The sequence below is a fragment of the Bombina bombina genome, chromosome 1, assembly GCF_027579735.1.
Source record: "Bombina bombina isolate aBomBom1 chromosome 1, aBomBom1.pri, whole genome shotgun sequence".
Classification (NCBI taxonomy): Eukaryota; Metazoa; Chordata; class Amphibia; order Anura; family Bombinatoridae; genus Bombina; species Bombina bombina.
In genome coordinates this window covers 1,135,843,893-1,135,869,688 of record NC_069499.1, presented here as the reverse complement: position 1 = coordinate 1,135,869,688, position 25,796 = coordinate 1,135,843,893, and the positions used below count along the sequence as shown (strand labels likewise).

The window sequence follows — 25,796 nt, the reverse complement described above, 5'->3', positions numbered from 1 at the left end:
AAGGTATGGAAATTGAACGCTTAGTTCTAAGTCATAGAGGTTTCTCTGACTCGGTAATTAATACTATGTTACAAGCTCATAAATCTGTCTCTAGGAAGATTTATTATCGAGTTTGGAAGACTTACATTTCATGGTGTTCTTCTCATAAATTCTCTTGGCATTCTTTTAGAATTCCTAGAATTTTACAGTTTCTCCAGGATGGTTTGGATAGAGGTTTGTCTGCAAGTTCCTTGAAGGGACAAATCTCTGCTCTTTCAGTTTTATTTCACAGAAAAATTGCTAAACTTCCGGATATTCACTGTTTTGTTTGTTTAGTTCGTATTAAGCCTGTCATTAAATCAATTTCTCCTCCTTGGAGTCTTAATTTGGTTTTGAAGGTATTACAGGCTCCTCCGTTTGAGCCTATGCACTCTTTGGACATTAAACTACTTTCTTGGAAAGTGTTGTTCCTTTTAGCCATGTATTCTGCTAGAAGAGTTTCTGAGCTATCTGCTCTTTCTTGTGAATCTACTTTTCTGATTTTTCATCAGGATAAGGCAGTTTTGCGGACTTCATTTGAATTTTTACCTAAGGTTGTGAATTCTAACAACATTAGTAGAGAAATTGTTGTCCCTTCCTTGTGTCCTAATCCTAAGAATCCTTTGGAAAGATCCTTACATTCTTTGGATGTGGTAAGAGCTTTGAAATATTATGTTGAAGCTACTAAAGATTTCAGGAAGACTTCTAGTCTATTTGTTATATTTTCTGATCCTAGGAAAGGTCTGAAGACGTCTGCTATTTCCTTGGCTTTTTGGTTAAAGCTTCTGATTCATCAAGCTTATTTGGAGTCGGATCAAGCCCCGCCTCAGAATTACAGCTCATTCTACTAGACCAGTCTCCACTTCGTGGGCTTTTAAGAATGAAGCTTCAGTTGATCAGATTTGCAAAGCAGCGACTTGGTCCTCTTTGCATACATTTACTAAATTCTACCGTTTTGATGTATTTGCTTCTTCTGAAGCAGTTTTTGGTAGAAAGGTTCTTCATGCAGCTGTTTCAGTTTGATTCTTCTGCTGCTATTTCAAGTTTTTCTTTTTTTCATAAGAATAACTTATATTTGGGTTGTGGATTATTTTTCAGCATTTGGCTGTTGTTTATTTTTTATCCCTCCCCCTCTAGTGACTCTTGCGTGGATTTCCACATCTTGGGTATTTGATATCCCATACGTCACTAGCTCATGGACTCTTGCCAATTACATGAAAGAAAACATAATTTACCTGATAAATTCATTTCTTTCATATTGGCAAGAGTCCATGAGGCCCACCCTTTTTATGTTGGTTATGATTTTTTTTGTATAAAGCACAATTATTCCAAATTTCTTTGTTGATGCTTTTTACTCCTTTCTTTATAACCCCACTACTTGGCTATTCGTTAAACTGAATTGTGGATGTGGTGAGGGGTGTATTTTATAGGCATTTTGAGGTTTGGGAAACTTTGCCCCTCCTGGTAGGATTGTATATCCCATACGTCACTAGCTCATGGACTCTTGCCAATATGAAAGAAATGAATTTATCATGTAAGTTCTTACATAAATTATGTTTTTGTTTGTTAGCTTATTTATTTTTTTTTTACTGGAAACTGTAAAATACTTGAGATAAAAAGTGTGAGATTGTAACAGATTATCTAAAGTAAATTGACTACTAATGTAAAATGCATTATTATTCTGTCCCATGAGAGAACTGAATTTGTTGTGCTTTGCTTTATGAGGACAAGTGCTGAATTTGAAAGAGCACATTTTTCTGCCCCATCAACTTAAAGGGACATGAAACCCCACAATTTTATTTCATGATTCAGATAGAGCATTTAAACAACTTTCTAACTTTCTTCTATTATCAAATTTTCTTTGTTCTCTTGGTATCTTTTGTTGAAAATCAGTAATGTATGCTCAGTAGCGTGCACGTGCCTGGAGCACTATATGGCAGTAGTTTTTTTGCAAGGCAACTAGGAGACAGGACCATTTCCTGCCATGTTGTGCCCAAGACACTTACCTAGCTATGTTTTCAACATAGAATACCATAAGAACGAAGCAAACAGAAGTAAATTGGATTTGTGTATTTTATTGTTTGCTCTGTCTGAATCACAAACGGACATTTTTTTTTTTTTTTTTATCCCTTTAAACCTTCAGCTATCCTTAAGATAAATGTCTATTCTTCACTTAATAAATATGATGTTTATGTTTTCCAGATCACCTAGCTGATGTCTTGCAGTGCAAGGTGGAGTGTGAAGAATATTTGACTCCTAATGTCGGGGGCTACTTAGTCCAAAAGTTTGTAGCCACCATGTATCACTACTTGCAGTTTGCTTATTACAAATGTAAGTTTTGGGTTTTCAGATTGTATTTCCTTTATTTTATCTTTTTTTTTATTTTATAAACCCCTGTTAGGCTATGAAACCAGGTGATGGACATTAAAGAATGTACTGTATTTCTTTCTCTTGGGTCATTTCCATTTGATTAGCAGAACCATGCAAGCATCTTATTATATAAGCTTTGTTACTTTTTGCTTAAATTTCTAAGCTAATCTCATACATTTGAGGAGCCGCCATTTGAATTTCTAAAACACAAGTTACTTATGATATTTATGGGTTATCACCATTTGTTCGCTTGCTATTAGGTAAACACATGATTATGTCTGTCTTAGAGGCATTAACTAAGGATTTAAAGGACCAGTAAATACAATAGATTTACATAATCAACAAACGCATGATAAAAAGACAATGCACTTAGTCTGAACGTCAAATTCCACTCCCCCTGTATCATGTGACAGCCATCGGCCAATCACAAATGCATATACGTATATTCTGTGAGTTCTTGCACATGCTCAGTATGAGCTGGTGACTCAAAAGGTGTAAATATAAAAAGACTGTGCAATTTGTTAATTGGAAAGTTGTTTAAATTTGCATGCTCTATCTTATTCGTCAAAGTTTAATTTTGACTTGAGTGTCCCTTTAAGTTGATATACAAGGCATTTTAGTGAGCTTTTCTGACTTTCATGTAAGGAAATTATAACCAATGAATGGCAAATGACTGCATCATCAATAAATGATACATTTCTCCTACATTGGTGTATCCGGTCCACGGCTTCATCCTTACTTGTGGGATATTCTCAATCCCTACAGGAAGTGGCAAAGAGAGCACACAGCAAAGCTGTCCATATAGCTCCCCTCAGGCTCCGCCCCCCCAGTCATTCTCTTTGCCGCTCTAACTAGTAGCATCTCCCCGGGGGTGGTAAAGAGTATGTGGTGTTAGTTGTAGTTTTTTATTTCTTCAATCAAGAGTTTGTTATTTTAAAATAGTGCCGGCTTGTACTATTTACTCTGCAGCAGAAAGTGAAGAAGATTTCTGCTAAGAGGACTATGATTTTAGCACCAGTAACTAAAATCCATTGCTGTTCCCACGCAGGACTGTTGAAACCAGATAACATCAGTTGGGGGGAACAGTTTGCAGGCTTAACTGCTTCAGGTATGATCAGTCATTTTTCTAACAAGACCCAGTAATGCTAGAAGACTATCAGAAATTCCCTCTGGGATAGGTAAGCCATTGTTATTAGATTCAGCAATAAAAGGATGGCTTATTTTAAGGGCTTATGCTGGTTGACACTATTGTGGGCTAATCGATTGCTTTTTAGCAAGTTTTCAACTTAAATAGGTGTTTATTTTATCGACTTAAAACACTGTTGGGGATTAATTTGCGCCTGGCACTTAGTTGGACACCTAATCTAGTCAGAAAGGCCCCTCCACTCTGGTATGCAGAGGAAGGAAGCCTCATTTTTGCGCCTCAATTGTGCACTTGTTTTGACTAGCCAGTTCATGCAGCTTCACATGGGGAGTCCGGAGGCATCAGGAAGGGCTCCAGGGAGGCTTATATTCTTACCAAAATAACCCTAAGGAAGGTAAAAGCCACAGGGCAAGCTGTGGCAGAGTACTGTAGTGTGTTAACCGGTTAACTGCTGTTATTAGCTCCGGTTTGGGCATTAAGGGGTTAATTGGTCTGAAAATTTGTGTGCAACCTTTTCAAAGCATTATGACACTGTGGTGAAAATTTCATAAAAATTGAATGTGTTTTTGATGGTTTTTTGATGTTTCAGTAATAAAGTGTGCACTTTTATTATTTAAAGAGACAGTAACGTTTTTGTCAAAAATACATTTTATTGCATTGAAGTTACTTTTAAGTCTGTTAAACATGTCTGAACCTTCAGATAGCCTATGTTCTCTATGTTCAAAGGCCAAGGTGGTTCCCCCATTAAATTTATGTGTGAAATGTGCTATAGCGTCCAAACAGCTTAAGGACCGTACAATTACACTTAAAGATATAGGCCAAGATGATTCTTTAGCTGAAGGGTGTGAAGATAGCTCGCTATCCTCCCCTTCTGTGTCATCACCAGCTATGCCCGCGCAAGCGATGCCCAGTACATCTAACGCACCAATTGCGATTACTATGCAACAGTTAGCGGCAGTAATGGATAATTCTCTCTCAGCATTTTTATCCAAACTGACGGCTTTTCCTAGGAAGCGTGATTGCTCAGTTTTAAACACAGAAAATGAGCAAGCGGACGCAGAGGATAATTTATTTGTAGTGCCCTCACATCAATCTGACTTGGCGGTGAGGGGAGGGCCTGTCTGAGGGAGAAATTTCTGACACAGGGAAAGTTTCTCAGCAGGCAGAGCCTGATGCCATAGCATTTAAATTTAAGCTAGAACACCTCCGCGCCCTACTTAAGGAGGTCCTAGCTACACTTGATGATTGTGATCCTTTGGTGATCCCTGAAAAATTGTGTAAAATGGACAAATTCTTAGAGGTCCCAGTACACACTGATGCATTTCCGATACCTAAGAGGGTGGCGGATATCGTGACTAAGGAGTGGGAGAAGCCAGGTGTACCCTTTGTTCCCCCTCCTATATTTAAGAAAATGTTCCCAATTGTTGACCCTAGAAGGGACGCATGGCAGACGGTCCCTAAGGTAGAGGGGTCAGTTTCAACGCTAGCTAAGCGCACGACTATACCAATAGAAGACAGTTGCGCTTTCAAAGATCCTATGGATAAAAAATTAGAAGGTTTACTTAAGAAAATCTTTGTTCAACAGGGTTTTCTTCTTCAACCAATTTCTTGCATTATTCCTGTAACCACTGCAGCGGCTTTTTGGTTTGAGGAACTAGAAAACTCGCTCCAAAAGGAGACTTCTTATGATGAAGTCATGGACAGAATTCACGCCCTGAAGTTGGCTAATTCTTTCATTACAGATGCTGCTTTCCAGTTAGCTAAATTAGCGGTGAAAAATTCTGGTTTTGCAATTGTGGCGCGCAGAGCGCTTTGGTTAAAGTCTTGGTTGGCGGATGTGTCGTCCAAAACAAAATTACTTAATATTCCTTTCAAGGGTAAGACCCTATTTGGGCCAGAGTTGAAGGAAATTATTTCAGATATCACTGGGGGAAAGGGCCATGCCCTTCCACAGGATAGACCTTTCAAGGCTAAAAATAAGTCTAATTTTCGTTCCTTTCGCAATTTCAGGAACGGACCGACTTCCACCTCTACAGCCACTAGGCAAGAGGGTAACGCATCCCAGCCCAAACCAGCATGGAAGCCATTGCAAGGCTGGAACAAGGGCAAACAGGCCAAGAAGCCTGCTGCTGCTACCAAGACAGCAGGAAGGGGTAGCCCCCGATCCGGGACCGGATCTAGTAGGGGGCAGACTTTCTCTCTTTGCTCAGGCTTGGGCAAGAGATGTTCCGGACCCCTGGGCACTAGAAATTGTTTCTCAGGGGTATCTTCTAGAGTTCAAGGACCTTCCTCCAAGGGGACGGTTCCACATGTCTCGCTTATCTTTAGACCAGATAAAGAGACAGGCATTCTTACTTTGCGTAGAAGACCTATTAAAGATGGGAGTGATACACCCAGTTCCAACAGCGGAACAAGGACTGGGTTTTTACTCAAACCTGTTTGTAGTTCCCAAAAAAGAAGGAACTTTCAGGCCAATTCTGGACTTAAAAATTCTAAACAAATTCCTCAGAGTTCCATCATTCAAAATGGAAACCATTCGGACAATTTTACCAACGATCCAGGAGGGTCAATACATGACTACCGTGGACTTAAAGGATGCGTACCTGCATATTCCTATCCACAAAGATCACCATCAGTTCCTGAGGTTCGCCTTTCTGGACAAACATTACCAGTTCGTGGCTCTTCCATTCGGTTTAGCCACTGCTCCCAGAATTTTCACAAAGGTGCTAGGGTCCCTTCTAGCGGTGCTAAGGCCGAGGGGCATTGCAGTAGCACCTTACCTAGACGACATTCTAATACAAGCGTCGTCCCTTCCCAGAGCAAGGGCTCATACAGACATTGTTTTAGCCTTTCTCAGATCTCACGGGTGGAAGGTGAACATAGAAAAAAGTTCCCGGTCCCCGTCCACAAGGGTTCCCTTTCTGGGAACAATAATAGACTCCGTAGAAATGAAGATCTTTCTGACAGAGGTCAGGAAGTTAAAGCTTCTGAACGCTTGTCGAGTTCTTCAATCCATTCCTCAGCCCTCCATAGCTCAGTGCATGGAGGTAATAGGACTAATGGTTGCGGCAATGGACGTGGTTCCTTTTGCTCAAATTCATTTAAGACCATTGCAACTGTGCATGCTCAAACAGTGGAATGGGGATTATGCAGACTTGTCTCCCCAGATTCAAATGGACCAGAAAACCAGAGACTCACTCCTCTGGTGGCTGTCTCTAGATCACCTGTCTCAGGGAATGAGTTTCCGCAGACCGGAGTGGATCATCGTCACGACCAACGCCAGTCTTTTGGGCTGTGGCGCGGTCTGGGAGTCCCTGAAGGCTCAGGGTCTATGGTCTCTGGAAGAATCTCTTCTCCCGATAAACATATTGGAATTGAGAGCGATATTCAATGCGCTCCAGGCATGGCCTCAACTAGCGGAGGCCAGATTCATCAGATTTCAGTCGGACAACATGACTGTAGCGTACATCAATCATCAGGGGGGAACGAAGAGTTCCCTGGCGATGAGAGAGGTATCCAAGATCATCAAATGGGCAGAGGATAGCTCTTGCCATCTATCAGCAATTCACATCCCAGGAGTGGACAACTGGGAAGCGGATTATCTGAGTCGTCAGACTTTCCATCCGGGGGAGTGGGAACTTCACCCGGAGGTTTTTGCCCAGTTAACTCAACTATGGGGCATTCCGGATCTGGATCTGATGGCGTCACGTCAGAACTCAAAAGTTCCATGTTACGGGTCCAGGTCCAGGGATCCCAAGGCGACACTGGTAGATGCCTTAGCAGCGCCTTGGTCGTTCAATCTAGCTTATGTCTTTCCACCGTTTCCTCTTCTCCCACGGCTAGTAGCCAGGATCAAACAGGAGAAGGCTTCGGTAATTCTGATAGCTAATGCGTGGCCACGCAGGACCTGGTATGCAGACCTGGTGAATATGTCATTGGTTCCACCATGGAAGCTACCTTTGAGGCAGGACCTTCTAATTCAAGGTCCATTCGTACATCCAAACCTAGTCTCTCTGCAACTGACTGCTTGGAGATTGAACGCTTGATTCTAGCTAAGCGGGGGTTTTCGGATTCAGTTATAGATACCCTGATTCAGGCTAGAAAGCCTGTCACTAGGAAAATTTACCATAAGATATGGCGGAAATATCTTTGTTGGTGCGAATCCAAGGGTTACTCATGGAGTAAGATTAGGATTCCAAGGATTTTAGCTTTTCTCCAAGAAGGATTGGAGAAAGGTTTGTCAGCTAGTTCCTTAAAAGGACAGATATCAGCTCTGTCTGTTTTGTTACACAAACGTCTGGCAGCAATGCCAGATGTTCAGGAGTTTGTGCAGGCTTTAGTCAGAATCAAGCCTGTCTACAGACCTGTGGCTCCTCCATGGAGTCTAAATCTAGTTCTTTCAGTTCTTCAGGGGGTTCCGTTTGAACCTCTACATTCCATAGATATTAAGTTACTATCTTGGAAAGTTTTGTTTTTGGTTGCTATCTCTTCCGCTAGAAGAGTTTCTGAATTGTCTGCTTTGCAGTGTAATTCACCCTATCTGGTGTTTCATACAGATAAGGTCGTTTTACGTACCAAACCTGGTTTTCTTCCAAAAGTGGTTTCCAATAAGAATATTAACCAGGAAATAGTTGTTCCTTCTCTGTGTCCTAACCCAGCTTCTAACAAGGAACGTCTGTTACACAATCTCGATGTGGTTCGTGCTTTGAAGTTTTACCTAAAAGCAACTAAAGATTTCAGACAAACTTCGTCCTTGTTTGTCGTCTATTCTGGTAAGAGGAGAGGTCAAAAGGCGACTGTGACCTCTGTCTTTCTGGCTGAAAAGCATCATCCGGTTGGCTTATGAGACTGCTGGAAGGCAGCCTCCTGAACGAATTACAGCTCACTCTACTAGAGCTGTGGCTTCCACTTGGGCTTTCAAGAATGAGGCTTCTGTTGAACAGATCTGTAAGGCAGCGACTTGGTCTTCACTGCATACATTTGCCAAATTTTACAAATTCGATACTTTGCTTCTTCGGAGGCTATTTTTGGGAGAAAGGTTTTGCAAGCAGTGGTGCCTTCCGTTTAGGTTACCTGACTTGTTCCCTCCCTTCATCAGTGTCCTAAAGCTTTGGTATTGGTTCCCACAAGTAAGGATGAAGCCGTGGACCGGATACACCAATGTAGGAGAAAACAGAATTTATGTTTACCTGATAAATTTCTTTCTCCTACGGTGTATCCGGTCCACGGCCCACCCTGGCATTTTAGTCAGGTTTAAATTTATTTTTATAAACTACAGTCACCACTGCACCCTATGGTTCTCCTTTTTCTCCTAAACGTCGGTCGAATGACTGGGGGGGCGGAGCCTGAGGGGAGCTATATGGACAGCTTTGCTGTGTGCTCTCTTTGCCACTTCCTGTAGGGATTGAGAATATCCCACAAGTAAGGATGAAGCCGTGGACCGGATACACCGTAGGAGAAAGAAATTTATCAGGTAAACATAAATTCTGTTTTTACATTATATAAGCTCAAGTTTATAAGATACGTTTAAGCTGCATAGTAATGATATGGACAGACTAAATAAAAACATAAATTTCTCTTTATTTAAAAACAATAATCTTAAATGCCTAACACAGTACATAACATTTTATACTGTATGCAAATCAACATCCTTGACGACCCTGTTATCTTGAGATATTGGTCCAAGTTAACTAATAACGGTTAATACTGAGTAAGAAGACTGGGCTCGTTTCCATTGAGTCGGTAAAAATGGTGCCGGAAGCTACAAAAGTGGCCGACAGCTAAAAGTAGCTTACGGCTCCATTTTAATACCAGGTTTCCGCTGAAATATTTTAAGCAGTGCGTGCAGTCAATCTTGCTGCGTTAACTCTTCAAACTGACTTTGGATTTGTTGAAAACTATGTTCCTATAGTAACCTGATCAGAAATTATAAAAATTGTTAGTGCCTGCGCTCCTTACCTGTGATCGTCTAGAGAGAGACAATAGTTATTTACAGTGTGAGGAGTTTGGTGGTTTTTGAGCTAGATAGAGCGATTTTGTCACCTAACAAAAAATCACAGAAGTTTAAGAATTTGATTTTAAATTAAGGACAGTCATTTTTTTGGGGTTTTACATTTTATTTCTATATGTAATATTTAGTACTGCCCCAGGTCTAGTTTGAGTTATGTGCTTGATTATATTTGACTATTTAAGTGAAAATATAATTAAGAACATAACTCTAACTAGATTAATAAAATAAATGTGCAGGTAGTCATGATCAAATCTTAATATGATGTGACCATTCTCAGAAACTTAAACATAAAAATGTGAAAATAGGGTTTTGGATTGCGATTACTGTCCACATGCAACATACGAAGTCTGTGTGATACATTTGTCACCTTGAAATGACACAATAAGCACATTTTCAAACAGTTTTGAGTTTCCTTAAATCTGTGACCTCTGAAAAGTCATACAAAGCATTTTGTACAGGTCGGGTTGGAATGGGGACCCTATGATTTGTTTAAAAAGCTGCAAAAACACATATTGATAGAATCTTAAGACACATACCCTCATTACTGAAGAGAGATTGGGCTGTAAAAATGATACGTTGCTGATGAACAGTTAAACAGAACAGAGAGGCTTGGAGGCTACAGAAAATCTTAATAAAAACATACTTTTTTATTGTAGTACTTGTTCACCTGCATATAATTGTAATGTTTTCTCCATTTATGACCCTTTAAAAAGTGGTACAAAAAGTACTTGGAATCCTTCTCTGACAAACAGAGGACACCCATGATAGGGGATATCTATAAACTTGATACTACAAATTTGTCTCATTTATAGACACAAGAGAAGCTCCATTACTGTCATAGGGCAGCAGCTAAGTTGTTTTGTTTTAAATACATTTATATTTAGTATTAAAAGTTTTTTATAGTAATTTCAATGTACAGCATTTTATGGTACAATTATTGACACTGTAATGGATCATCCATTCATAGTATTTACATGTATTTATTGTAGTGAAAGTGGTATTGGAGATCTAAAAGCAAACAGAATTACAAAAAAATTATGCATAGGATACAAATTAGCTAAATTTAAATTATTGAGAAAGGTAGATCAGAACCATGAAAATGTAGATGGGGGGGGAAAGTGAGATAAATCACATGTCTTTAGCTATCTGACAGCACTGTTTGTAACAATGTTTATAACCGTGTTCTATATAGTTACTGTCACAGCCTACCTAGGTTTATTCTTTAACAAAGGATACCAAGAGAGCAAAGCAAATTAGATAACTAAAGTAAATTTGGAAAGTTGTTTAAAATTGAATGCTTTATCTGAATCATTAATGTTTAATTTTGACTTTCCTTTCCTTTTTAAATACTTTTTCTTAAAACCAAGTTTCTGTTCTGAACCGAGCACACGAGTACTTTTTTTTTTTTGTGCACAGCTTTAAATCAAAAGGGGTTTACTGGATGTGATTAATGTGCACATCAAATATTAGCAAAATGTTGTGAGTTTGGGAAATCTCAACTAAAAAGGATAAACACATATTGTTTATTATTATAATTATTATTGCACCTTCTTTCTGTCCTTTTAGTGAATGATGTTAAGAACGCTGTGCAGTGTGTGTCCAGTTACATGCTGTTTGACCCAGCAGATACAGTCATGCAGCAAAACTTAGCTTATTACAAGTTTTACAAGGAGAAATGGGACCTTAAGGATACAGATTTCAACCCGAGAGAGGTGAGGAACAACATAACTGCTTCTTGCAAAGCAAATCAATATAATACATGTAGTTTACAAGCTGAAAGTAAACATGATTGAGCGCATTGGAGCTTTGCTGTCAAATAGATGAAGACATGTAAAAATCATATTTATGCAATATTCATATTTAATTAATAAAGTGTTTGTATTTACTGTAAATCTTTCACATTCCAATGTTCTGCACATAGGGAATATGTTCTTAGTATTTGTAAATAGATATTCATAGGTATAGATATATATTATACCAAAATACCATCAGATATATGTGGAAATAAGTTTTTATGAATAAATAGAACATATTCTTCTTTACGAAGAATATTGGAATGGGACATTCATATATTCATGTCGGTGAATATATGCTCCATTGACTTCTATGTGGAATAGGTTAATGTGATTGCGATATTCGAAGTTCGGCTTTTTGTGTGCATTGTGTTAGTGAGCGAGCGAAAACTGTTTACTTTCAACTTGTAATACAAGTGATACCGACGCACACAAAAACCTTAATTCTAGCAGAGTTAGCGCCAGAATTAGAGTATTAAATACTGCTCCACCTGTAATCTTGCCCAAAGTGTTTAATAAGTTAGTAGAATAGCCTTGTGTGTATGCCAGGCATTCTTAAACATAGTGTTTGTGTTTACCGTCTCTCAAGGTTTTTTGTTTTTTTCATCAATTAACTACCCTTTCTGTAAAGATATGTTTTTGAAAATTATTTGTGAACCTGGTACCGTTCAACTTGAGATCATGACCCTTTTCATCTGGTGCTGCTCTTTTTGTGAAATTCTTGCAGGCTCGGTTTTATTAAACCCCTTAATACACTTGAATGTTTATATCATATCACTTGTTTCTCTTCTCTCCTCTAAACTATACATATTTAAGTAATTGAGTCTGTCTTTGTTTTTTAGACCATGTGCCAATTCTGTAGCCCTTCTTAGAACAGATTTCAGTTTATTTGTATCCTTCTGGAGATGTAGCCTCCAGAGCTTCACACAATACTCGAGATGAGGCCTAACTAGTGATCTGTAAAATGGCATAAGAACCTTACTATTTCTGCTACAAATACCTCTATATATACAACCAAGCACTGTCTGCCAAATAAACAATAAGCAACCAATAAAAAAATAAGTAAAATGTAGCTAGTGAAGGTATAAGCTTTACCATAGACGCTAGGTAGCTCCCATCAACCCTTAAAAAAGTTGGCATAGGAGAGGCAAGCGTACCCCCATCACAGGCCCATACCTTTTGGAGAACCCCCCTCAAGCTTAAAATAATTATATTCCAGCAAATATCTATCAGCTCTGGTAATGAAAGATTGGAAAGAATGATGAGTATTTGGAGGCTATTGCATTTTCTTGAAATGAATACCAACACAACCTGTTTGGCATGGTTCTTTTCTTTCCTAAGATATGGTGAGACCACGGTGTCCTCAATTACTGTTGGGAATATCACTCCTGGCCAGCAGGAGGAGGCAAAGACCACCACAGCTTAGCTGCTAAGCATCACTCCCCTTCCCACAAACCCCAGTCATTCTCTTTGCCTTCTGTGCAAGGAGGAGGTGAAGTTTTGGTGTCTGAAGAGATTCAGATAGTAAGGTTTCTGTACCACCTGCTGCTACACTGGTTGCCCTTCCTCATAGGTCTGATGAGGAGAATACGTCGGTAGCCTCTGAGGGTGAAATCTCAGATTTGGACAGTGTAATTGCTTTATCTGATACTGAAGTAGTAGTATTCAGATTTAAGCTTGAATACCTTTTGTGGATGGTTAAAGGAGGTTTTGGCTACTTTGAAGCAACTCCGATACGTCTGTCGTTGTCAACCCTAAAGAATCTAGTAAACTTTATAAATACTAGGATTCCTCTGTGGAAGTTTTTCCTGTTCCAGACCGAGCTAGATTTTTCACAGTAATGGGAGAAGTCAGGGATTCCTTTTTCCCCGTCTCCTGTTTTTAAAAAGATGTTTCCTGTCGCTGGCTCCATTGAATATCATGGCGCACGGTGCCTAAAGTAGTAGGGCATTTCTACTCTGGCTAGAGAACTACGATTCCTAGAGAGGATAGCTGTTCTTTTCAGGTCCAATGGACTAAGCTGGTGACTTACATAGAAGTTTGTATTGCCACTGTGTCAAGTGCTGCATCTTATTGGTGCGACACCCTGTTTGATTCCAGAACAGAATTAAGGCTCTTAAAGTGAAGTTCAATTTTTGGGCTTTTAAATACATCATGTTGAAGATTATGTTTAAAACATTAAAATCACTGACTTTATATGTTTAAAAAACTAACCCTTTGCCAAAAATATGTATTTATAATGTTCCTCCGTTACTGCGATTATCTCCGCCCATACCAGACTTCCTGATTCTGCTTTGATGACTTAGTTTTTTTTATTACAAGCGGACTACGCTCGTGCACCCTTGTTATATTTGAAATGCGTATGGTCAGCTCAATAGCGCATGCGTTTCATTAACGGCTGTCACTTTGTATGCAGTAAAGGAAACAATTTGCGCGTAACATGGACGAGCATGCCAATGATGACGCGCTATCTATTAACACGCATGCGCATTAGGTTTCGATGACAAAACTGAAAAGGGGCTGGATGCCATGGGGTTAAACAATTGATTGGAGCGTGAATATGTCAATCAAGGAAGGCACAATGACGGGGCGGATTGTACAGATGAAACGGAGCGGTTATAAAAAGTAAAAATTAAAACTTTTGATTGAATTTATCGATAATTTGATGAATGAACCTCATACTGTTTTTAGGTAACATATTGAATACTGCTACCCACAACCCCAGACTTGACCTTCACTTTAAGCTATTCTTTTATTTATGATGTTACCATGCAAGTATTTAAGCCGGGAGCCAAGATATCTGGCTTTGCTGTGCTAGCCCGCGGGGCGTTGAGGCTATATTCTTGATTAGGGGATTTTTCCTCTGAGTCCAAGCTTCTGGCGCTCCTTTTACAAGGGTAAAACCTTGTTTGGTCCTGATCTGACAGGAATATTTCTGATATAATGGTGGAAAAGGGTCTTTTCTACCACAAGACAAGATGAATAGTCCTAAAAGAGTTTGCCCCCAATCCGGCTCTCTGTTTGTCTTCAAACATGGATACAAGATGTCCCAGATAGGTTGCGGACATAGTATCTCAGGGTTTCTACATATAAGTCATACCTTTCCTCCCAGAGGCAAAGCCAGATAAAGAGAGGCGTTCTTGACATGTGTACAGTATCTTTTCTCCCTGGGAATGATAGTTCCAGTACAGGAACAGGGTCTAGTTTTCTATTCCAATCTGTTTGTGGTTCCCAAAAAAGAGGGAACTTTTCGACCTACTCTAGACTTGAAGTGTCTAAACAAGTTTCTCAGAGTACCATCCTTCAAGATGGAAACGTTAAGTTCCATTCTTCCTTTAGTGCAAGAGGGTCAGTTCATGACGACCATAGATCTGAAGGATGCGTACCTTCATGTTCCTATTATACAGGGATCATCACAAATTTCTGATATTTACCTTTCTGGACAACCACTTTCAGTTTGTGGCTCTTCCGTTTGGCTTTGCCACAGCTCCCAGAATTTTCTCAACGGTTCTGGGGGCTCTCTTGGCATTGTTTCAGTCTCGGGGACTTGCAGTGGCGCCCTCGCTAAACAACATATTGGTTCAGGCGCCATCTTTTCAACAAGCAAAATCTCACACAGAGATCTTGTTGTCTTTTCTTCATTCCCATGGATGGAAAGTGAATCTGGAGAAAAGCTCCCTTGTTCCAGCTACAAGGGTAGTTTTCTTAGGCACCATAAGACAGAGTTCAGAAGAGCCAAAATTATTTCCTCTTGCCTCTCTACAGTCTACTGTTCGGGCATCAGTGGCTCAATGTATGGAGGTAATCGGTCTGATGGTGTTTTCCATGGACATTATTTCCTTTGCTCGATTCCATTTGAGAGCTCTGCAGTTATGCATGCTCAGACAATTGAACGGGGATCATGCAGATCTGTCTCAGGGGACAGATCAGTCGACATGAGACTCTCTCCCATGGTGGTTTCTCAGGAACATCTGTCTCAGGGCACGTGCTTTCGGAGACCTTCCTGGGTGATTGGGACCACGGACAACAGCCTGCTGGGCTGGGGAGCCGTCTTTGACTCGTTAAAGGCGCAGGTACTTTATACTCGGGAGGAGTCTGCTCTCCCCATCAACATCTTGGAGTTGAGAGCAATTTTACAATGCTCTGATGGCTTGATCTCAGTTGTCCTTAGCCCGGTTTATCAGGTTCCAGTCAGACAACATAACTTCTGTGGCTTACATCAACCACCAGGGAGGAACTAGGAGTTCCTTAGCCATGAAGGAGGTGGCTCGGATTGTTCAGTGGGCGGAAGCTCACAATTACTGTCTATCTGCAATCCACATTCCAGGAGTGGACAGCTGGGAAGCGGATTTCCTGAGAAGACAGACTTTTCACTCCGGAGAGTGGGAACTCCATCCGGAGGTGTTCTCCAACTTAACCCTCAAATGGGGGGTGCCAGAGTTGGATCTGATGGCGTCTCGGCAGAATACCAAGCTTCCAAGGTATGGTTCAAGGTCAAAAGATCTGCAGGCCGCTCTGATAGATGCTCTGGCGGTCCCTTGGGATTTCAGGCTGACATACCTGTTTCCTCTGTTTGCTCTCCTTCCACGAGTTATTGCTCGTATCAAACAGGAGAGAGCGCCGGCGATTCTTTTAGCCCCTGCATGGCCTCGCAGGATCTGGTATGCAGACCTAGTGGAGATGTCATCTCTCCCACCTTGGTGACTGCTTCTGAGTAGGGAACTTCTGATTCAGGGTCCCTTCCTTCATCCAAATCTCGTTTCTCTGAAGCTGACTGCTTGGTGATTGGACAATTAGTTCTGTCTAAGCGTGGTTTTTCTTAGTCGGTCATCGAGACTATGATTCAGACTCGCAAGTGTGTTAGGAGAAAAATTAACCATAAGATATAATATATTTGATGATGTTAATCCAAAGGCTACTCTTGGAGTAGGGTCAGGATTTCTAGGATTTTGTCTTTTCTCCAGGAAGGTCTGGAGAAGGGTTTGTCAGTCAGTACTCTGAAGGGTCAGATTTCTGCCTTATCTATTTTGCTACATAAGCTTCTGGCAGGTGTGCCAGATGTGCAATACTTTTGTCAGGCCTTGGTCAGAATCAGGCCTGTGTTTAAGTCCGTGGCTCCTTCTTGGAGCCTTAACCTTGTTCTTAGAGTTTTGCAGCAAATCTTGGACATAGTCTCGGAACTCTCGGCTTTGTAGTGTGATCTGCCTTACCTTATCTTTCATGCCGATAAGGCGGTTCTTTGTACTAAGTTTGGTTTTCTTCCTAAAGTAGTTTCGGATAGAAATATTAATCAGGAAATTGTTGTTCCTTCTCTGTGTCCTAATCCTTCTTCTTATAAGGAACGTTTGTTGCACAACCTTGATGTTGTACGTGCTCATAAATTCTATCTGCAAGCGACTAAGGATTTTCGCCCGTGTCTTCTGCCCTGTTTGTTTCTCTGGGAAACGTAAAGGTCAGAATTCTACTGCTACTTCTCTTTCTCTCTGGTTGAGAAGTATAATTCGTTTGGCTTATGAGACTTCTGGACAGCAGCCTCCTGAGAGAATTACGGCTCATTCCACAAGAGCTGTTTCCTCTTCTTTGGCCTTCAAAAATTAAGCTTCTGTGGAACAAATTTGCAAGGCCGCAACTTGGTCTTCTCTGCATACTTTTTCCAAATTTTATAAATTTGATACTTTTGCCTTGGCTGAGGTTCCTTTTGGGAGAAAGGTTCTTCAAGCGGTGGTGCCTTCTGTTTAGGTCTACTTGTCTTGCTCCTCCCTAGTCCTCTGTGTACTCTAGCTTGGGTATTGGTTCCCAACAGTAATTGAGGACGCCATGGACTCACCATATCTTAGGAAAGAAAACAAAATTTATGCTTACCTGATTAATTTATTTTCGGTTATGAGTCCACGGCCCTGCCCCTTTATTTATTTAAGACAGTTTTTTTCTGACTAACCTCAGGGACCTTTACACCTTGTGTTCTTTTTTCTGGATTTACCTTCGGTCGAATGACTGGGGTTTGTGGGAGGGGGAGTGATACTTAACAGCTTAGCTGTGGTGGTCTGTGCCTCCTTCTGCTGGCCAGGAGTGATATTTCCAACAGTAATTGAGGACGCCGTGGACTCACCATATCAGGAAATAAATTTATCAGGTACGCATAAATTTTGTTTTTTACTTTTTTTTTTATTTAAAGGGCTATAATAGTTAAAAAAAAAAAAAAAAATTAAAAAATAAATAAATTACACAATCTAATTAATTAGAGCATGTAATCTTAAGACTATCGACCCTGCAGTACCCTTTGCGGGGGTTAAGCACAGTGGAATTGCTGCCCGGAGTTTGCAGAGCACTGAAAACTTGCAACTATTTTTCATAGTTAGCTATTTAAAAGTATCACTTCTAAATTTATTTTGTCAAGAATTTACCTTTTTAATTTGTTCAAAATAAGAAATACAAGACCTTTTGAAGTGATGTTGAGGAATTTTTGATCTGCAGTTTGGAGCAGAAAAGTATTTGTATTGTTCATCATGTGAATTTTTTTATTTTATTTTTTAACAGGAAGCTCTGCGTTATTTCAACCAGACCACACGGTTCAAGGAACTCCTGCAGTTTTCCAAGGATTATCTCCATAAGGATGATGATGAGGTAAGTTACACTGTTTAGGACATTACATTGGATCAACTGATATATAGGTCATTTCAGCAACAAAATATCTGATGAAACTTTAATAAAATGCCACTTTTTAATAGAAAGCTTGTATTAATAGTTTTCTATAATCATTAAACTATTTAATACTCAAATTAAAGGGCTATTAATCCCTTGTGCCATATGGACATAGGTACTACATCACACAATACTTTACCCAGCATACTGTGTTTTCGTAGTACGTACATCCAACACTCTGGTGCATGCTGCGGCCCCACTGTCGGCTTAGTCAGCTTAGACAGTGGAGACTGCAGCTGGGAGCAGAAGGCATCTGCCTTCATAAAGTAAGGGATCGCTGATCATTGTCCCTTACTATATGAAGGCAGATCGCTGATTGTTACAGAGTGACACTGTCTGTAATGATCCTCCGTTGGTGCCAAGTGGGATTGGTGGGAGTGAAGGAGTGAGATGGGTTGCTAAGCTGGTGGGGGTCCATACACTACAAAAACATGATTAGGATGGGAGATGGATGGAGCGAAGAAAGCTGTTTGGGAGGGAACATGGGATGGGAGGGCAATCCCTACACCAGAGCTAATATTAGCCTTACAAGCTACCTGATTAACTACTTCACTGCCGGAAATTTCCGAAGTGTGGTGCACAGCTGCAATTAGCGGCCTTCTAATTACCATAAAAACGTGGCAAAGCCATGTATCTCTGCTATTTCTGAACAAAGGAGATCCAAGGGAATCTTTCACTACCATTTGTCTTATGACTGCAGTAGTTCTATGTAAATAATTCCAGTGAGAAACCCAAAGTTTGTGAAAAAGTTAACAATTTGTTTTATATGATCATTTTTAATGGTCAAATAGTATCAAATTGATCAAAATAGGCCTAAATCAATACTTTGGGTTGTCTTCTTTAAAATAAATAAATATATATATATATCTTTCATAGATAAATAATAAACAAAAAACAAGGCTCTATTTCTGTTTATATGGAGTTATAGCACAAATGCTGAAAATTCTCTGGTACTTTGGGCAAATTTCTCTTAAATTCCTAGTAGCGAAGGTGTATCTATCAGATTGTAATAAAAAAATGTTCAATTATGTGTAGTTAAAAAAGAAAACTTTGTAAAATACTTTCATTCTTTTATTTTGTCCCCCTTCCCTGTAATTTATCTCAGGAAATGTACGTCCTCAGGTTTTCAAGCGCTATAAGCGATCATGATTGCTTCCAGCCGCTTTCATGTTATTGCAGTGATGCCTCGATATTGAAGCATCCTGCAATAAAAAAAATGTAGGCATCCGATGCAGAGAGAGCCACTCTGTTGCCCTCCCTGCATTGGCCCGCGATGGTGCCGATCGTTGGTGGGTGGGAGCCATAGCAGGGAGGCAGGATCGTTGGTGGATATCCGGATCTTGTCCCCTCTGTGTTTCCTGGAGGCAGGGGGGGGAGGTACATTCAGTTAACACAGGGATAGGGAGGGGGAAAGAATGTTGGGGAAGGCATCTGGAAAGGTGGGTAGGGTATTAAGGGTGGGCAGCTACACTACAGAAATTGGGGTTTTTGATTTGTTTTTTAGGCAAAAAAAGGGCAATTGTGAGGTGGGTGAGGGAAGAGAGCTGTTTGAGGAGGGCCAGAGAGGGATCAGGGGGTGTGATGTGTCAGGTGGGAGGCTGAGCTCTACACTAAAGCTAAAATTAACCCTACAAGCTACCTAATTAACCCCTTAACTGCTGGGTATAATACAAGTGTGGTGCGCAGTGGCATTTAGCAGCCATCTAATTACTAAAAAGCAATGCCAAAGCCATATTTGTCTGCTATTTCTGAACAAAGGGGATCCCAGAGAAGCATTTACAACCATGTGTGCCATAACTGCACAAGCTGTTTGTAAATAATTTCAGTGAGAAATCTAGTTTGTGTTTCTTTTATTTTATCGCATTTGGCGGTGAAATGGTGGCATGAAATATACCAAAATGGGCCTAGATCAATACTTTGGGTTGTCTACTAAAAAGAAATATATATACATGTAAAGGGTTATGCAGGGATTCCTGACAGATATCAGTGTTACAATGTAACTATCGCTAATTTAGAAAATTGGTTTGGAAATAGCAAAGTGCTACTTGTACTTTTTGCCCTATAACTTGCAAAGCACATGTAAACATTGGGTATTTCTAAACTCAGGAGGTGGTTGTAGATGTTTAACAGATTTTGGGAGTCAAAGTTAGAAAAAGTGTTTTTCCATTTTTTTTTCATCATATTTTATAAAAAAAAATTATAGTAAATTATAAGATATGATGAAAATAATGGTATCTTTAGAAAGTTCATTTAATGGCGAGAAAAACGGTATATAATATGTGTGGGTACAGTAAATGAGTAAGAGGAAAATTACAGCTAAACTCAAACAGCGCAGAAATGTAAAAATAGCCCTGGTCCTTAGTGAAAGTACATTTTATCGCTTTACAACACATCCAAGTATTGTATATCATCAACATATTAAGATCACAATATATATATATATATATTTTAATTATTTTGATTTTAACTTTTTAAATTTTGCTTCCATTATCGTTCATGCTCCGCCCATCTTCCATTTCTTATCTTTCTGTGTCTCAAATGCGCGTTCACAAGCACAGAGCGTATGTGTGAATCGTATAACATATCTACAATGCGCATGCAATTCTGTGATAAGCCGTTGTACAACGCGCACGCGTGAATCGCGGTGGAAACATAGTACTCAATGAATAACACAGTGTATTCATTCAGTACTATGCTATTTGCGCAACTGAGCAGCTGCATTTGTGACAGATCGATAATCTGGATAACTTTAAAATTATCCTCATTGTCTCAAATTATATTACATTACTTTGTCAAACCATTAATTACCGTAGTTTACATGAATTATTATATAGTGTATGTTTGTATATGTCATAACATTATTTTTAAAGTATTCATTATTCTTTTTTTTTGTATTCACAGTATTCATTTTTTGCAAGTGAAAATTGATTGATAACATTATAAGTATAATGCATTGACATTGGTTCAATAATAGATGTTATGATTGTTGGTTACAGCAGCTATATGCTTACTTATAATTAGTGATCGCTAGTTATGCGATGTGCTTCAATGTTGCCAAGACGCAGTCTAAACAGATTACGTTCTCGGCTGTTACCAAACAAAAGGTGCGCGAATCGTGAACGCGCGTCCTAAATAATGATCACAAAAAATATTTGCCGCGTGCGCACCATTTATCCACCAATTAGCAAGTGCTACCCAAGTGCTGGACCAAAAATGGGCCTGCTCCTAAGCTTACATTCCTACTTTAAAAAAAAAAAGATACCAAGAGAACGAAGAAAAATAGATAATAGGAGTAAATCTAAAAGTTGGTTAAAATGTCATGCTCTATTTGAATCGTGAGAAAAAAAATTGGGTTTCATATCCCTTTAAAGACTTACACCGTTGGGTCTTGAGGGCTCTGTAGCTGCTTATATGCCCAAGATACGGGCATCTAAGCAGCATGTCCCCATCTCTCCATAACTGTCAGTTGACAGTTGTAAATAAAGTTGTGGGATGACATCATCACGTCAATGCATGATGACGTTATCACGCTCCGTGTGAAGACCCAAACCTACCCTTCAATATGAGGGCAAGATCGGATGGGTGGAGGGAGATGGGGGCCCTCAGGCCCCCCTCAAGGTTAGCGAGTCCTAGCGACGGCATGAAGCCGTCGTTAGCACCTGAGGGTGAAACTTAGCAACGGCTCCATGCCTTCGTTAGCACTCAAAGGGTTAAGTTTTCCGACTAATCTCACTCTTCTTTTGAAGACAATTAGAGACAATATAAAACGGGCAATAAAAAAGACAGTGTAAAGAAGACTGTGGGTTTTTAAAGTAATTATCTGACAGGTCTTCCACACAGCCTTGTTTGCACATTCTTTTTTGCCCGTTTTATATATGTTCCTAATTTTACTCAGCGGGAGAGAGACAGTATTTCAAGCAGTAGAAACTAAACCTTTACATTTCTATCTTCAATATTCTAAGGGTATTCTATTTTTTATTTTGCATGCATTTATTGTTTAATATCTCCTTAAATACAGTAGAATCAAAGCAATGATAAGTACATAATAAAAATACATTGGAAGAGCACTTTGAATTTCAAATCAGTTCAGTAGTAGATTTTCCATTTTTCCTCCCCTGTATCATGTGACGGACATTAGCCAATCACAAAATGCACATATGTATATTGTGCAGTCTTGCACATGCTCAGTAGGGGCTATTGCCTCAGAAAGTGTGCATATAAAAATATTGTGGACTTTTTGATAGTAGAAATAAATAGTTGTTTCATTACATGTGCTAGCTGAATAATACAAGTTTCATTTTGACTTTAGTGTCCCTTTTAATTGTGAAGAAAAGTGTTTAAGAATTTACTCAAATATTTTCTCCACTTTATAAGGCATCAGCATTAGGTGGAATTAATGCAAAATTGCACCCCAAACCAAAGGTTATAGAAAGGGTTAATAGAGCCAAAAAGGAATATAATCCCAAAAGAATAATCACAAGAAACTCATTGCATTGTAAAGTCAAAATTATTTTTTTGTAATTCAGTTGCATGCCCCCTTAAGGACAAGGCCATTTTTCAATTTCTTACCCTTAAAGTGAAGGTAAATTTTATAGTTTGCGATTACACCTAAACATTCTTCATCATTATTAGAAAACAGTTGCTAACTTTTTTCTTTGTTTCTATTCTATTTGTATTTAATATATAATTATAAATGTCCGTGCCGTTTCCTACCTGACTCCTCCCAGCAGCTACTTCCGTGTTTTACTGTTAACTAACTGAGAGCGGTCCCACCCGCTCTCTGCGTCGGCTAAAAGCGTGTCTTATGAACAAGCACCGTCAGGAAATTGCATTCCTCACGTTCAACGCATGCACATAGTAATGTAGTGACCTTGAAATGTTCGGGCTGACCACCCTGGGGGGAAAACAATGATTGGATGCGGACATAGAGGTAGCATGTCGATCAAGTTGCATAACATGTCGGGCGGAGGAAACAATACGAACGGCGGATAAGTAAATGATAAAAATTTACGCTATTTAGTAAAATTTTTAAAAAAAAGATGAATTAAAGTTATGCTTAATTTTTATTTAGTTTAAGATGGCGTAAAGTACTTTGCTTAACTTTACCTTACCTTTAAGGACCAGGGCTATTTTTACATTTCTGCAGTGTTTGTGTTTGGCTGTAATTTTCTTCTTACTCATTTACTGTACCCACACATATTATATACAGTTTTTCTCTCCATTAAATGGACTTTTTAAAGATACCATTATTTTCATCATATCTTATAATTTACAATAAAAACATTATAAAATATGGAAAAAACACACTTTTTCTAACTTTGACCCCCAAAATCTGTTACACATCTACAACCACCAAAAAACACCCATCCTAAATAGTTTCTAAATTTTGTCCTGAGTTTAGAAATACCCAATGTTTACATGTTCTTTGTTTTTTTTTGTTTTTTGCAAGTTATAGGGCAATAAATACAAGTAGCACTTTGCTGTTTCCAAACCATTTATTTATTTATTTTTTTAAATTGGCGATCGTTATGTTGTAACACTGATATCGGTCAGGAATCCTTGAATATCACTTTACAAGTATATATTTTTTTTAGTACACAACCCAAAGTATTGATCTAGGCCCATTTTGGTACATTTCATGCCCCCATTTCACAGCCAAATGCAATCAAATAAAAAATATCGCTAACTTTTTCACAATTTTTTTTCACAAACTTTAGGTTTCTCACTGAAATTTATTTACAAACAGCTTGTGCAATTATGGCACAAATGGTTGTAAATGCTTCTCTGGAATCCCCTTTCTTCAGAAATAGCAGACTTATATGACTTTGGCGTTGCTTTTAGGTAATTAGAAGGCCGCTAAATGCCGCTGCGCACCACACTTGTATTATGCCCAACAGTGAAGGGTTTAATTAGGGAGCTTCTAGGGTTAATTTTAACTTTAGTGTAGTAGACAACCCAAAGTATTGATCTACGTCCATTTTGGTATATTTCATGCCACCATTTCACCGCCAAATGCGATTAAATAAAAAAAATCATTAACATTTTTACAACCTTTAGGTTTCACACTGAAATTATTTACAATTAGCTTGTGCAATTATGATTGTAAATGCTTCTCTGGGATCCTCTTTGTTCAGAAATAGCAGACATATATGGCTTTGCTTTTTGATAATTATAATGCAGCTAAATGTCACTGCACACCACACTTGTATTATGCCCAGCAGTGAAGGGGTTGATTAGGTAGCTTGTAGGCTTAATTTTAGCTTTAGTGTAGAGATCAGTTTTCCACCTGACACATCCCACTACCTGACCTCTCACAAACGGCTCTGTTCCCTCCCCCATCCCACAATTGTCAATGCCAACTTATGTACTGGCAGAAAGTCTGCCAGTACTAAAATAAAAGCCTTTTTTTTTTTTTTTGTTTAGCATTTTTTCAAAATAAATACATAGTTTCTGCAGTGTAGGATCCCCCCCCCCCCCAAACAGCTCTCTTAACCTCTCCCCTCTTCCTATTTGTGGCCATTTTAGGTACTGGCAGTTGCCTGCCAGTACCCAATTTCTTAACAATTTTGTTTTTATTATTTCTTCTACTAGATACGACGAGTCCACGGATTCATCCTCACTTGTGGGATATTATCCTCCTGCTAACAGGAAGTGGCAAAGAGCACCACAGCAGAGTTGTCTATATAGCTCATCCCTTGACTCCACCAGTCATTCTCTTTGCCTATACTAAGTAATAGGAAGAGGTAAAGTGAAAGAGGTGATAAAATGATAGTTTTTATTTTCTTCAAGCAAGACTTTTTTATTTTAAATGGTACCGGTGAGTGCTATTTTTCCTCAGGCAGCATATGGAAAGAAGATTTCTGCCTGGAGGTTGATGATCTTAGCAGTGATTACTAAGATCAAGAGTTCCCACAGAATGGCTGAGGAGTACTTGAGAAGCTTCAGTGTGGGGAACGGTCTTTATGCTACAAGCATTGAGGTATGTTCAGTCATTTTTTTCTGAAGAGACTGTGGTATTTATGAACCGGCTGACATTGTTCCCATGAGGGAAGGGGTAAGCAGTAATCCTACAGGCAATGAAGGGATGTTACTGGGACCTGTTATATTATGGTCTATAACTTGAAAGACACTGGTTGCATAATGTTTGTGTGAAAACGATTTATGTGCAGGGGCAAATAACGTTTTTTTCTGATACTGAAGAGAATCGGGTTATGCCATCTAATTCTCCCCAAGTGTCACAACCTTTAACGCCCGCTCAAGCGACGCCAAGTACTTCTAGTGCGTCTAATTATTTTACCCTGCAGGATATGGCTGCATTAATGTCTACTACCCTTACAGAGGTATTGTCTAAACTGCCAGGTTTACAGGGTAAGCGCAGTAGGTCAGGTGTTAGAGTAAATGCTGAGCACTCTGACGCTTTATTGGCCATCTCCGATGTACCCTCACAGTGTTCTGAATTGGGGGTGGGGATTTACTGTCTGAGGGAGAGCTTTCAGACTCAGGAAAGATGTTCCCTCTAACAGACTCAGATGTGACGGCCTTTAAATTTAAGCTTGAACACCTCCGCTTGTTACTTCGGGAGGTTTTAGCGACTCTGGATGATTGTGACCCTATTGTAATTCCACCAGAGAAATTGTGTAAAATGGATAAATATCTAGAGGTCCCTTCTTACACTAATGTTTTTCCAGTCCCTAGAAGGATTTCTGACATTGTTACTAAGCAATGGGATAGACCAGGCATTCTGTTCTCTCCCCCTCCT

At 39.5% G+C, this 25,796-nt stretch overlaps 1 protein-coding gene across 1 annotated transcript in view; it reads left to right on the top strand.

Annotated features, from left to right (window-relative positions):
• P3H4 (prolyl 3-hydroxylase family member 4 (inactive)) overlaps positions 1-25,796 on the top strand; it is a 79,254-nt gene that overhangs the window by 26,370 nt on the left and 27,088 nt on the right. Inside the window, exons 4-6 of the mRNA XM_053698859.1 lie at positions 2,221-2,349; positions 11,109-11,254; positions 17,873-17,959. Coding sequence (XP_053554834.1) covers positions 2,221-2,349; positions 11,109-11,254; positions 17,873-17,959 — 362 coding nt within the window. The remainder of the gene's footprint in view (positions 1-2,220; positions 2,350-11,108; positions 11,255-17,872; positions 17,960-25,796) is intronic.